The sequence below is a fragment of the Tenrec ecaudatus genome, chromosome 4 (genome assembly GCF_050624435.1).
Source record: "Tenrec ecaudatus isolate mTenEca1 chromosome 4, mTenEca1.hap1, whole genome shotgun sequence".
Taxonomy (NCBI): domain Eukaryota; kingdom Metazoa; phylum Chordata; class Mammalia; order Afrosoricida; family Tenrecidae; genus Tenrec; species Tenrec ecaudatus.
Window position 1 is genome coordinate 191,337,957 of NC_134533.1, and position 14,405 is coordinate 191,352,361.

General features: G+C 36.8%; 1 protein-coding gene across 1 annotated transcript in view; it reads right to left on the bottom strand.

Moving 5' to 3' along the window:
• Positions 1-641: 641 nt before the first annotated feature.
• The window catches only part of RAB5A (RAB5A, member RAS oncogene family), a 28,675-nt gene continuing 14,911 nt past the window's right edge, over positions 642-14,405 (bottom strand). The window contains exons 3-6 of the mRNA XM_075547172.1: positions 8,598-8,749; positions 6,450-6,572; positions 4,474-4,567; positions 642-1,582 (exon numbers count right to left, since the gene is read on the bottom strand). Of these exons, the coding sequence (XP_075403287.1) occupies positions 1,467-1,582; positions 4,474-4,567; positions 6,450-6,572; positions 8,598-8,749 (485 nt within the window). The 3' untranslated portion in view covers positions 642-1,466. The remainder of the gene's footprint in view (positions 1,583-4,473; positions 4,568-6,449; positions 6,573-8,597; positions 8,750-14,405) is intronic.

Sequence of the window (14,405 nt, forward strand, 5' to 3'; positions counted from 1 at the left end):
ATATTATGTAAGTCATGTTTAAGAACAAAGTAATGAAAATATAAAAGCAGATTTTTAAGTTACAAACCACGCGCATGCATGCTCATTTTTTCCTGCCAAGAATGAGAGGAGAAACAATACTTGCTGTTTATACCACTTTATTCAAACCTGAGCACCTCAATATAAAACTAAACACTGGTGAACTGTTGTCCTTACTAATTCTGAATTACTGTAAATGTACAAGTTCTGCTAGCAGTTCATCACTTAAATAGATTAAATCATCTCTGACACATGGTAGCTTTCATACAATGAGAATAACTAAAAGAATTAGTGCAACATACTGAACTGATCAAAGTAAAAGGAACTTTGGAAAACAAAGCTGGCTGAAGGAGCTTTTACTAACATTGCAATACTTATGTTACAACTTGCAGATACCTTGTTTATTATGGTTTTAGCAATGTGTAGGAGCAATTGAAGCCCCTCCCACTGAAAGGGGGAAGAGAAGGAAATAATTAGCTGTTTTAGTAACTGTACATTTGTATGCTTGTAAGCAACCCTTAAATATTACAGAAAAGTATTAAACATACATGGAGGCTACAATGCAGTACCCTATTTACAGTACATCTGAAGAATGGGTTTAAAATAATCAAGTTTGAATGTACATAATTGTTAGTGCATTGACTATATTATGTCCAAAGGGAACGAGCTCCCTCCCTGCCCTCAGACAAAACCACCTACGTAAATGGCCAGCAGTGATTACACTGAAATCACAGACACCTGGTCTGTTTCATTTCTGTTGACGGGCTCACATGTTTGAAGGGAACACTATCCGTCAAACTGCATTTATTAGCTCTCATGTTTCTAAAGCAAGATGGGTTTACATTTGACTTTTTTAAACCACCATTTAAGAAATGACGGGCTATAACTTAAACACAGTATGCCATCAGTGTGGGCTTTTCCCACTGAAGATGTGGGGCTGTGTTCTTGTGGCTAATTTATTAAAATGTGGAATGTGTACTTTAAATACAGATACCAGGAGAAATGATCAATTGCCTGAATACTGTAGCTAAGCATAAATATCTTAGTCTCCTAAAATGAGAATTTTTTTTTAAAAGCCCAAATTAGTTAAGTTCCAAATCTTTCTCCAAGACCACTAGACGGTACCAGTTTGCAAGAACTGGTTGGTTAACTGTGGGTACAGATAGTCATATCTCTCTTTGTCCCCACTGATAAATGATCCCCCATCATCTTCCAACAAAACAAGTGTACACACCGCTCTTACTTTCCCTTCTATTGCTGAAACTTTACTCAGAGGGACACATGCATGTTATTAAAAATTAAGTTCAAAACACTTAAAATAATTCTGTATTAGAAATGACTCTATCATAAGTCTCTTCTTTTTGGAAGTCATACTGGGCTGGTTAAATGCTCCAATTCCATTGTTAACATTTAGGAAGCAGATTATTCCACCTCGTTTGGATGAGATGTTAGTTACTACAACACTGACTCCTTGTTGGCTGTGTGGGTTCAGTAAGGTCTACTCCTCTTCCTCTGGCAGAAGTGGCTCCTGGATTTTGTGGTTCATTCTTTGGCAATTTTTTAGCTGACAGACAAAGCACCAAAAAGAAATAGAATTAGAATACATTAAAACTCCCACCTGCTCGTCTAAAACAGCCTCTCGGTACCACTAGGTCACCTCAAAGTACCATAGTCTTTATATTCATTCTCCTCCAATGCTGACTGAGTATCTGTAAAAGCTGTTGTCGGTAGGTAGTTTGGTTTGAGGGGCCAGTTATAGACACACGGGTGAATGTGAACTTGATTAGAGGTATAAGGAATTAATTTTACAGATATGCTGCTGATTCCAGATTATCATAAAAGTTGTACTTTATTTGATAATACATTAATGTTTCCACTCTAACAAAATCTTAGTTAACAAAGACATTTTTTTTGTTTTCATTATATGTAAACCAATAGATTTCATGTGCTGATAATGCAAACGCCACTTTAAATTGGTTCACCAAATTACTCTATTAAATCACCCTTATCTTTTAAAAGTTATTTATTTTGGTGATGTGGCAAACACATACAGCAATTCAACAGGTTCTCCATGTAGAGTTTGGTGCTAATGATTACATCCCTCGAGCAGCGCACCCATCGCACATCCCTATTAACATACCATTGCCCTCTATGGGCCCCAACCAAGGTTCTGATTTGGTGCTGTCAACTTGATCCTATATAGGTTATTTTTTAAAATGAATAGTCCCCTACAGATAGTTCTTAAAAGGGCACAATGCTCTTTTCAAATGTTCATGGTCAGTTGCTCAGAGGATACTGGCTAATAAGGAGGCTGAGAGAGATGTGGAGCGCAGACCAATGTCTTGTCTTCTGGTCTGCCAGAAACACTTTTCAGAACCAATCAGGATATAACCAGATACCATAACCACTGCCACCACCAATCCAGCAGAATCAGTCTTCTTTGTAACCTGATTATCACTCAAAATTATGACAGATGACATCTCCTACACCCTTCCTGGATTCCTCTTGCCTTTCTCCCATCCCTTAAGTATCTACTATTTTACCCTTTTATGACTAAGACTCTAATAATCTACTTCATCAGTGGTCGTGCCTAATTTATGTACTTGATCCTAAATGATCACAATCCTTTTTCTATTTTTTTTAAAGGATCTCAATCTTGAATGAGCCTGGTTATTCAGATTCAGCTTTGCAAAGCTCTACAAAACTTTATTGGCTGATCTCTAGTCTTCTCAGTCATTAAACTTTATCTGGTGGGTGTAATCTGCTTTGATCCTAAATACCTTCAGTATGTTGGACTAATTTTTGAGAGTAGTGTCATATTAATGATCTCTAAGAGCACTGATCATAAAAGTGGCTAGCCAAGCTGGTCTGTTTCTCAACTTTGGAGGTACACGCTATAGTTTCACATTAGCAATGATCATCTTTTTGGATGCTAGGAGCTGGACAACGTGTCAGAGAAGTAGGAGCACTATACAATGGCAAGAAGGCCTTCAGCTTAAGCCTCCTCTCTAGGAATTACTCTAAGGCAGTGTGGTAATGTAATAGCACACTTCCAAAGCAAACCCCAATAAAGTGATGAATACTGGTACCCAGGACTGAGTGGGCTAACCTTACACACAGCATTATAATTAGGGTATGGGGCTGACAATCTCTCCCTCTGCCAAAACTCTTCAGTGATGTAAACTAGAATAAGGAACTTTAAACACTTGGACATAGTTTTACTGTGAAAATCAATAGGAAAAAAAAAAGACTGGCTATTTGTTCTGCAGATAGGTGACTGCAGTGATTTATTTAGTTCCTCTGATAGCTTGGGCTGTGTTGCTCCTCTTCCCCCAAAATGTGTCTTGTGACTGGGGCTTCTTTCTTATATTAAAGAGACAGCACAAGCGAAGGGTGGGTCTTCGTCTGGTCACATTTGGGATAAAAGGGAGCCAGCCAATTAAGTGCAGAAGCAAGCACACAAACGGAAGGCACACCACTCAGAGATCTCCAAGGAGCTCCAGAGAAGCTGAGGCAACAATTGTCCCCAGATTGGACAGAGTGCCTTCATTACAATGCTTGCACTAAAATAAACTGCCATATCTATAGACTTATCTATTATATATTTTTTGGTTAAATTTCTCTGTAATAGGTTTAATTTCAAAATTTTGAAAACAAATTTTTAATTTGTTTGGGTCAAAGAACATAAAAAATGTTACTAATCAGTGAGAAAGAAATCTCATTACATCAACATGTTACACTGAAAAAATACTGCTTTGAGTTTTATCTTTCTATGATATAAAAATATAATCAAGTAGAAAAAATTTATTCCAATTCTTCCACTAAACTTTCAGAAAATCTGTTTAAACCATTAGCTCAAAGCCAACGCTTTGAGCGTTGTTAACTCACAGAAGGTAGCTTAAAGTCATGACAACCTAATTGTAAAGATCTCTCAAATGTAACAATATTATTAACAGGGTTTCCACGTAGGAGGAAGCTAAAACAGTTGTATAAGCATGAAAGTCCAAGGAACAAATTTTTTTGAGTCACCCCAATTGTCCATAAACAGATGGATAAAATGTAATTACCCAAGATAAACTATCTTTCAGTTATGAATTTTAAAAAACATTCTGCTATGTACTACCCCATTGAGGAAACATGAAATCATGCTGAATAAAATCATATGTCAGTCATAAAAGGCCAAATGTACAGAGGCAAATGTTAGGGGTTCCCAGGCACTGTGGGGGGTAGGGAAATGAGGCACCACTACTTAATGAGCACTGACTTTATATGAAGAAAACCACGTGAAAATGCATAGTGGTTGCATGAATGTAATGAAGGTCAATGAATTGTACACTTTAAAATGGTTAGAGTAGCAAATGATTTGGCTTACCTACTTCACTTCATTAAAAAAATTAAATGAAATGTGTCCCTTGTTTTGCTTGTATTTATCATTTGAAAACAAATTACTCTTACCTATTGCCATAAATATTTCATTTACATTCATTGATGTTTTCGCTGATGTTTCCATGAATAATAAACTGTTATCATCTGCATAGGACTGTGCTTCCTGTTTAAAGAACAAAAAAGATTAAACATATTCACTGAATATAATATATTCCCTCTTTTGGTTTCAGGAAAAATAAAGATGTTTTCTTCTTATTACTATTCTAATTTGGATACTTAAAATTAACCACTGTGCAATAATAACCAATTACTGAGTCCCTGGGAGACATCATACTAAACACTTTATTGGTTTCATCTACCCAGAGATGCTTTGGAAGAAAGGTTTGGCAATCTGCTTCTTGAAGACCCTATGAGATGCATTTAACACTGATGGGGCTGTCATGAGTGAGCATCACCATGGCAGCAACTGAAATTTGGCTTTTAATATCTCCTTGCATCTCTCCACTGTGATGAATCTGGTCTTTCATTACACTTGCTTTCAACTGACTAGTTCTAGAGGGGGAGACAATTACCACCCTATTCTAAATATTCGACTCTCAATGGTAATTTTCACTTATGCCCATTTTTTGCATTTAAAACAAAGGGACACCTTTCATTTCAATGTGACTGGACTCTGTACCATTCTATGCTACACACATAATTATTTTGGAAAGACAAATCATACTTCAGAGATGGAATCAGGTAAAAGATTTCTGGTGTATGTGCCCTACATGCAGAACATAGTCCCACTGGGGAAAAAAACATGATGTCCATGTCACCAATAGTATGGTCTAATGTAAAAAGTGATACTTGGGTCTAATTTCAAATTCAAAGACCAGTCATATAGCCTTCACTCACCTAGATCTCACAAGGTTGTCACAGAATGAAATGAAGCCACATGTAGGAAGTGTTTGGCTTTAGAAATAATACTGCAAGAAATATCAGGTCCCTTTACAGGTACTCTACCCTTGTGTAAGCCACTCTCCAAAAAGAAAACTAGTCCATCACTGATACAACATACATAATGACTACACCAGACTTCTCTGATAGAAAATTTGACAAATGAGATAGCAGCGTGGTTGAAAAGAAGTGGAAATACTTTGTTTTGTAAAATTAAAAGATCAGTACCTGAGATTTGCTTAGTTTATTCAAGAATATAAGAAAAATTTACTTTTATAAAGGAGACTTCTTACTGAAAAAAAAAGTGTAAGTGTTTGCTTTTATTGGGGATGGTGGTGGTAGCGCTTCTTTTTAACTAGTGTACCTTCTCTATTCTGGATGTTATAGTTAGAAAACAGATACAAATTGGATATTTGGATTTTGCATTTTTGAATGCAATGCCAAGAATCATCACATGGTTATGAGCCCCTTTATGTATGTTGATATGTACTGTACACATTCAAAACTAAAACTCACTGCCAACGGGTCAATTCTGACTCATATGACCCTATAGGACACAGTCGAACTGCCTCTGTGGGTTTCTGAGGCTGTAAGTCTTTCCGGGAACAGGAAACCTCATCTTTCTCCCAGTTGATTCAAACCGCTGACCCTGAAATTAGCAGCCTGATGTGTAATCCACCACACCCCCTTATTAGTAGATGAATAAAAACGGTTAGAAAAGACATTTGTTAAAGAATGTCTAAAGTGGGAAGAGTAGGTTAGGAGATCATTCATTTTGTAACTTAGTTTGGAAGGAAAGACATTTCCCGCAGCTTCTTGAAGCGCCATTATATTTTTCAGCACCTATTTTCAAGCAATTATTTCTTTGGTAATGATTTAGATAACCACAAACTTTGAAATCCATGAATACATTATGGTAATTAAAAGATTTCAACATTCAGGCTTATCAGGAGAAACATTTCCTTATACATACTAGAGCACATTTGTCTAGCAATAAAAATCTGTTTCCTACCATTCATCTAGTTTTTCTATATTCAAGTGTACATGAGAAGAAAACATGGCAATCACTATGCGTCCACAAATAAAAATAGAAAATGTCAACATACCTGGAAATCTACTGCTCTTTTATTTGCTAGGTCAGCCTTGTTTCCTGATAAAGCTATTACAATGTTAGGACTTGCTTGCCTCTGAAGCTCTTTAACCCAATTTTTTGCTCTTGCAAAGGATTCCTGTTAATACAAAGGAACAACTATTTAGCATGGACTCAAAAGATGATTAGGGAGCATCTTTTGAGATAAATTTAAAAGATTGGTGAAATGGGAAAGACATTCTTAGGATTATTCTTTGAGACACTTGGATTCTATCTTTTAAAATCAGTTTTTCTGTTAACTTATAAAAAGTCCTATTAAGTCCCAGAAGAATTTATTTCAGAGGACATCCCTCACTGACCCATAGCCCTACAGGGCACAACACAGGAGACACAGTGGAATTCCACCCGATGTGATCCCACCGCACTGAGGCAAAACACTAAGGGCGGGGCAGAACAATGAAGTTCCAAGGGAATACCAAAAATAGACTTTGGGACCAGGGCTTGGCACCCCATCAGACTTGACCAGAAAACACTCCTAAAGGCCAATAAACAGAGCTTGAACTAACTACAAGCTTTTCTTTTTAGTAGTTGTGTTTTTGTCATTGGATTCTTGTTGTTGATGTTGTTTTGTTTTCTTTTGTTGCTTGGTTTTGCTCCGTCTTGTTTTTGGGCATGTTATTATCTCCACAGGTCTGTTTAAATAAGATAGGCTGGATGAACAATCTGGAGTAGAAAACTATAGGACCGACAGTTCCGGGGGTACATGGGAGACGGGGAGGTGGGGGGAAAGGAAGTGGTGTTAACAAACCCAGGGACAAAGGACAATGTTAGTGATTCAAATGAGTGGCGAGGAGGGTGTAGGAGGCCTGGTAGGGCATGATCAAGGGTAATGTAACCGAAAGGAATTACTGAAACCCAAATGAAGGCTGAGCATGGTAATGGAAAGTAAAGGAAATAGAGGAAAGAACTAGGAGGCAAAGGCACTTATAGAGGTCTAAATAAAGGCATGCACATATGTAAATATATTTATATGTGAGGATGGTGAAATAGATTTATATGTATATATTGATAGGTTTAGTATTAAGGTAACAGATGGACATTGGGCCTCCACTCAAATATACTCCCTCAATGCAAGAATACTTTGTTCTATTAAACTGGCATTGCATAATGATCACCTTTCCGACACAATCACCGAAACAAAGCAAATGCATAAGCAAATGTGGTGAAGAAAGCTGATGGAGCCCAGCTATCAAAAGATATAGGGTCTTAAAGACTAGAAGGGAAACAAGCCGCCATCTAGCTCGGAAGCAACCAAGCCCACATGGAAGAACCACACCCAGCCTGTGTGATCACGAAGTGCCAAAAGGATTACTTATCAGGCATCAAAAAACAAAAAATCATATCATTGCGAATGAGGGGGAGAGTGGTATGGGGACCGAAAGCCCATCTGTAGGCAAATGAGCATCCCCTAATGGAAGGGTTGGGGGAGGAGACGAGCCAGTCAGGATGCAAAGTAGCAATGATGAAACATACAACTTTCCTCCAGTTCCTAAATGCTTCCTCTCCTCCCACCCCCTACCATCATGATCCCAATTCTACCTTACAAATCTGGCTAGACCAGAAGATGTACCCTGGTACAGATAGGAACTGGGAACATAGGGAATCCAGGGCGGATGATCCCTTTAGGACCAGTGGTGAGAGTGGCAATACAGGGATGGTGAAGTAGAAAGGGGGAACCGATTACAGGGATTTACATACAACTTCCTCCATGGGGGATGGACCATAAAAAAAGTGGGTGAAGGGAGACAGACGTTGGATAGTATAAGATATGAGAAAATAATAATTTATAAATTATCAAGGATTCATGAGGGAGGGGGGAGGGGGGAGGAAGGGGTTAAATGATGAGCTGATACCAGGGCTTTAAGTAGAAAGCAAATGTCTTGAGAATGATGAGGGCAACAAATGTACAAATGTGCTTTACATAATTGATGTATGTATAGATTGTGATAAGAGTTGTATGAGCCCCCAATAAATAATTAAAAAAATAAAAAGTCCTATTTGGTAAAATGAAATACACTTTTCATAATCTTTTTTCACATCTGAATCCTGAGTATCAGATATGACAATAAATTTCAATTCATTGCAGAAGCAGCCTTATACTTACCTCATTTGTGATATCATACACGACTATGGCTGCTTGTGCTCCTCTGTAGTACATTGGGGCGAGGCTGTGGTACCGCTCTTGACCAGCTGTGTCCCATATTTCAAACTTTACTGTTGTGTCATCAAGACACACCGTTTGGGTTAGAAAAGCAGCTGAAAGAAGAAAACGTCTGCAATAAGTTCATGTCATTCTACCCTTTAAGATGTTTATAGTAGACAAGAACTGAAAAACTTAATAACCTGCATACCCGTAGTTATTAATGGCTTTAAGATCTGTTTCAAAATAGAGAGTAAATACTATATCTAAGGCCTTCATAGTGAAATCAGGGATTGAAAAAGCTGCTTTCCCACATTAAAAAAAGTCTGTTATAATAGCAAATAAAATTAAACCTTTATCTATAGCTACCATCTATCTGTTTACAGCACTGTGCCCTGCTCCTCTATTGATTTTGATAAGCACACTTGGGCATTTAGTCCCAAATCGTTAGCATGGAGTTTGTATATTTTGTTATGTTACTCCTTCAAAACATTATGACACCTTAATTGTGTGGGCATTATTAGCTCAGCGTAGGCTTATTTCCTCGTTTTTTTTTTTTAAAACCCTAAATGTGCATCTCTCTTAACACTTAAAGTAAAAGGTCAAATCTTAAAATTACTGCATGAATGATTTAAAAATTTTTTTTGGCTTTTTAAGAATATAAGGTTAAAAAAAGCCTTATTATAAATATAAGTCTTTGGGTTCTAAGAGACACATTGCTAAGGGGCTCTTAGGGGAAAAAATAAATTTAAAAGATTATAATCACATGACGTGATGTTCATCGACGACACTACGTGTAGTTAGCTAGACTACATGCCTATTTCGTGAAATGGCTGCCTAGAACCATTTTCAGCAGCATGCCGCTCACAGTTCCCACACTGCAATTTCCCCCTCCACGAACTTCATGGGTCACCCTCTGCTGTGGCCCTAGATAATTTATCATAGCTGGTGTGCTTCTCTCTTTCACTGTATACTTTAGGTGTGCTACGGAAACCCTTTCCTAGACTGGCATGGTCTTGAGTGCACCAATAATCCAAGCCCAATTACCGTATAGACTCGTGTATTAGCCGAGTGTCCAGCACATTTTAATGCAGTTTTTGTGGTAAAATTAGGCGCCTCAGCTGATACTCGGGTCGGCTTATACTCGAGCTTATAAGGTACATACCTTTTTTAGATTAGATGTAACATGCATTTCTCATGTTATTTTTTAAAAGTTAACTGATTGCTGGGGCTATAATGTGGACTTTACAAACACTGTAATGGAATACATACAACTTTATTTTGAACTAAGATCTAAATAATAATTCTGTTAATTCTCATGTGACTAATATTTCATGTAATTTGAATTCAGCTTAAACTTCTTTTACAATATAAAATTAATAATACCTATTTTAAAAAATTCTGTACCTATGTTTAATTCTATACCTCCTGGGGTGGTGCAGTTAACTCACGCAGCTGTTACTGAAATGTTCAAGTTTACCCAGTAGCACCTCAAAAGAAAGGCCTGGCAATCTACTGCCCCTGCAGCAGCCAATGAAAACCCAAGAGCACACTTTACTCCTACACACCTGGGGCTGCCATATCAGAACCAGCTCCACAGTAAATGACATACCACGCTTTATTGTCATGAAGGGTTCTGCTGTAGAATCACAATGTATTTTTAAACATCTAGAATTAATTCTCTAAGACAGTACTACTTTATTTAGTAGAAAAGTGGAAAGGTTTGAGGGTAGGAGGAAGGTGGGGGGAGAAAGTGGGAACCAATCACAATGATCGGTGTATAACCACCCCTTTCCCCCAAGGGAGACAAACAGAAATGTGGGTGAAGGGAGACAGCAGTCAATGTAAGGTATGAAAATAATAATAACTCATAAATTATCAAAGGTTCATGAGGGGGGAAGGATTAAAAAAAAAAGCTGATCCCAAGGGTTCAAGTAGAACGATGGCAACATATGTGTGCTTGACACAATGGATGCATGGATGTTATAGCAGTTGTAAGGGCCCCAAGAAAATGATTTTTTTTTTAAAGCGGAAAGGAATGGCCATTTAGTAGTAATGGATCATAAGCTAAGTCTTTTCAATAATATTTTGATGCAAACTTACAAGAAAGATTAAAATTTATATTCAGATTTTGTTTTCTCTTTTAGACACACTACTAATACTGGTACTGAAAACAGTTTTTTATGCTTCCAGAAATCCACTCTATTCCCAGAGAAAGGTGCTCTTGTAGTACAGTGGTTAAGCCCTTATCTGCTAACTGAAAGGTTATCAGTTCGAACCCAGCAGCCTCTCTTTGGCAAAAAGGTAAGGTGACAGCCTTGGAACCCTATGGGGCAGCTCTACTCTGTCCGACAGGGTTACTATGAGTTGGAACTGAAGTGACGGAGGTGACTATGTTAGTGGAAATAATTAAAAACTAAACTACCTTAAATGAAACGGAATCTGATACTTGAACCACATAAAAAGATCACATGAACATAATGGACAAAAATGTCCAATTAAATACAAGCAAAAAATTCCAACAAATACATTAAAAGAAAATGAAGAGACTCAGAATACAAAGCCACTACCAAAAGACAAAATAAAGTCATATATAATATTATTTAATTACAATTGGGCACGTGATTCACACCATTTCTAGCAAGCACACAGTATTCATCCTTAAAATATAACAAGTATCTCACCCTTACATCTGAAATAAGTATTATGGTTAATAGTAAAATTCTTAGGCATGTCCTCTAAACCTAGAAACAAAACAAGAAAGTCTACTATCATCGTAATTATATATTTTAGCTATCCTTTTAACAGTAATATTGTAACAAACTACTCAAAAAACCCCTCACTGACACGGAGTTGATTCTGACTGATAAGGACATAATGGTTAGGACAGGGTAGACTGTCCCTGTGGTTTTGTGAGACTAATTCTTTGAATAGAAAGCCTCATCTTTCTACCACAAATACATTAATGGCAAAAAAAAATTATTTGGAATAAGCAAGACTGTGAGGAAAACCCAAACACATTAGCTAACATAAAAATGATAGTCAGTTACTTGAAATGGTTCAACTCATGTCAACAGTCTTACTATATTCTTGCAATAGTCAGGTGAGAACTTGATGGGAGTGGAGTGGGTCACCATCAGTTCACTTCTGAACTCATTCCTCTTGGAACACCCCTGCTTGGGTCCAATCACTAGCTCCTATCAGTTTCTAGAATTCTATGCTATCTAATAAATAGAACACGTTTTATACTTTCAATAATCACTGATCCAACATAAATTTATTCTTTTAGACTTCAAGTTACTTGAGACAAGATTTTAAAAGGGGACTTCAAAAAGTTTGTTGAAAAATTCCATTATCACTTAATTTAATTTTTCCACAAACTTTCTGAAGCCTCTTCATATGAGTCCTTCAAAACCAGCAACTAATAGAAATGCCAATTCATACAGAAGTTAAAAAATGTTTACAGAGAGAATGAAGTTCTTAAAAGATACACTGAACAGTTTGGGGGTAATTTAAAGTATCATCTAAATAGTTTCCAAATGGGAATTGTTTCAAAAGCCTAGTCCCATTTGTTACAACATAACTTCACACAATCTCAAACAAAATACCATCAAGATCTATTTTACCTTAATACCTCGGTATTACTGTACTATTACTGATGTGGCAGGAAAAAAAGGGCCAGTATCACAGGTCCAGGGAAAATGGTCAATACCAAAACCAATGAAACAATTAGAAGTGTAATAATGCCACAAAGTCAGAAATACTACTGAAATAGAATGACTCAATATTATAATCGACCTTTCATATACACAATCTACCCTATAACTTCATTATTCCCTGAACAACCGAAACTTTCAAAATACCACATTATTTAATTTCCCCATAACATTCAGTGACACACCTGACATTCAAATGCTATCTCAAAGCCCTTCCTTCTTCTAAAAGTAATTACTGGTAATTTGTATTTAAAAAATAAATTCTACCACTCAAAACAAAAACTCCATCAATGCTGTAGCAACAAACTTACCTGAATCCGCAAAATCACTTTAATTTATCCAAAATGCTTATTTGCTGCTAAGAACTATCACTTTCTTAGACCTCTTCTTTTTCTCGTCCATGACCAGCACTAGGAGATGGTTTTCTTTTCAGGCCCACATTTCACAAAGAAACCCCCTTTATCACTTTGAGAGTTACTGTGTCCGCGACAAGTAGAGAAAAACAAAGTTGTGCTGAGATGCAGGTGCTGGCCTGTCTGATAGGTTCTCTCTGAGCTCTAAGATCAACTCCTACTTGCGAGTCAGGCAGCAATAGTGCATCAGTAAAACTGGAAATTATTATAGCACAGACCATTTGTGGTCAAACTGACAATAGTGGAAAATGTAAATGTTAAACCTGCAAATTCCAAGGGACTATAATATATGAGTCTGTAATAAAACATGAAGAAAAGCGGCAATATACCAGTCAAGAGAACTATCTAAATAAATGGCATTAAATCAAGGTTAGCAACTCAAGAGAAAAAAATTCCAATCCCCTAAAGCTAAAATAATTCTACATGGATTCAGCAGAAGGAAGAAAACTAGAAAAACCAAGAAGTTAGCACCATACCGATCCCTAGCTTATTTATCAAATTTAGTAAGGAAGGATTACTTTATTGGGATCACCAAAAATCCTACCTAAAATGATCAGGTTTGATCAAACAAAAATCAGACACTTTTGGTTTGCAAAACATCTATGACACACACAAAATGTGCGGCAAAAACACTGAGGAAATCTTTAAAAGTGGGTAACAAAGGACTTTATTTTTTTTACAAAGGACTTTATATATAGTGCTTTGAAATACTAAGAAAATTGCTTAAAATCCTCAAGGAGGTGTAAAGACATTGCATAACAAAAGGAATATAGCACAGAAAAATATTCAACCTGGGTGTAGGGAGAGGGGGATAAACTATTGAACACCTGGTGGTATTGAACAACTCTTTTAGAAAGCAATATGGCAGCTTACATACAGCAACACCACAAAAATGCTGATAATTGTTCATCTAATGTCATTAAATTTCCAAATGATAAATGTAAGGGAAGAGAGAAGGGTGAACAAACTCTTAAGCTCAGGGAAAAGTTTTTTTTAAAATCAAATTTAACAATTAGAAGTAATCTGAATGTGTAAGTGAAAAAGCATTGATACAAATTTAATTAAATAAAAAACGGTTATAAAATCTAATGAACTAAATAAAATCCCTAGGAGGGATGGAATCTCATGAGCATAATAAAAGCAGAGACATGAAGAGACTAAATATAGTGTCCTCACAGCAGGACCATGACTAAATGCTCTCCTTTCTGTCCAACTTTCAGAAGCTGTGAATTTGGGGCCTTATTAAAGCTTCAAGGGAAGGCTACGGTGCCTTCAAGAGGGAAAGGGACCTCAGGAGTAGACTCGGGGCTGTGATCAGAAAATACGCTGTATATACTCATGTATAAGCCGAGGTTCTCCAGCACATATTTAATGCCATTTTTGTGGGAAAATTAGGTGTCTTGGCTGGTACTCGGGTTGGCTTATACTAGAGTATATACAGTACATAAGTTGTACAGGAGAAGCAAAGTCAATCTATTTAACAGGATCATCTATAAATACTGATTACATAGATTTAGAGCAACATTTTCTAAAGCTAAATGCTGCCAATCGAATTACCAAATTGGAAAAGACATACATGGAGTGAAGACCGGATGAAGACAAGAAAAGGATGAAATGAGTGTAAATTAGTATTTCTCCAACTA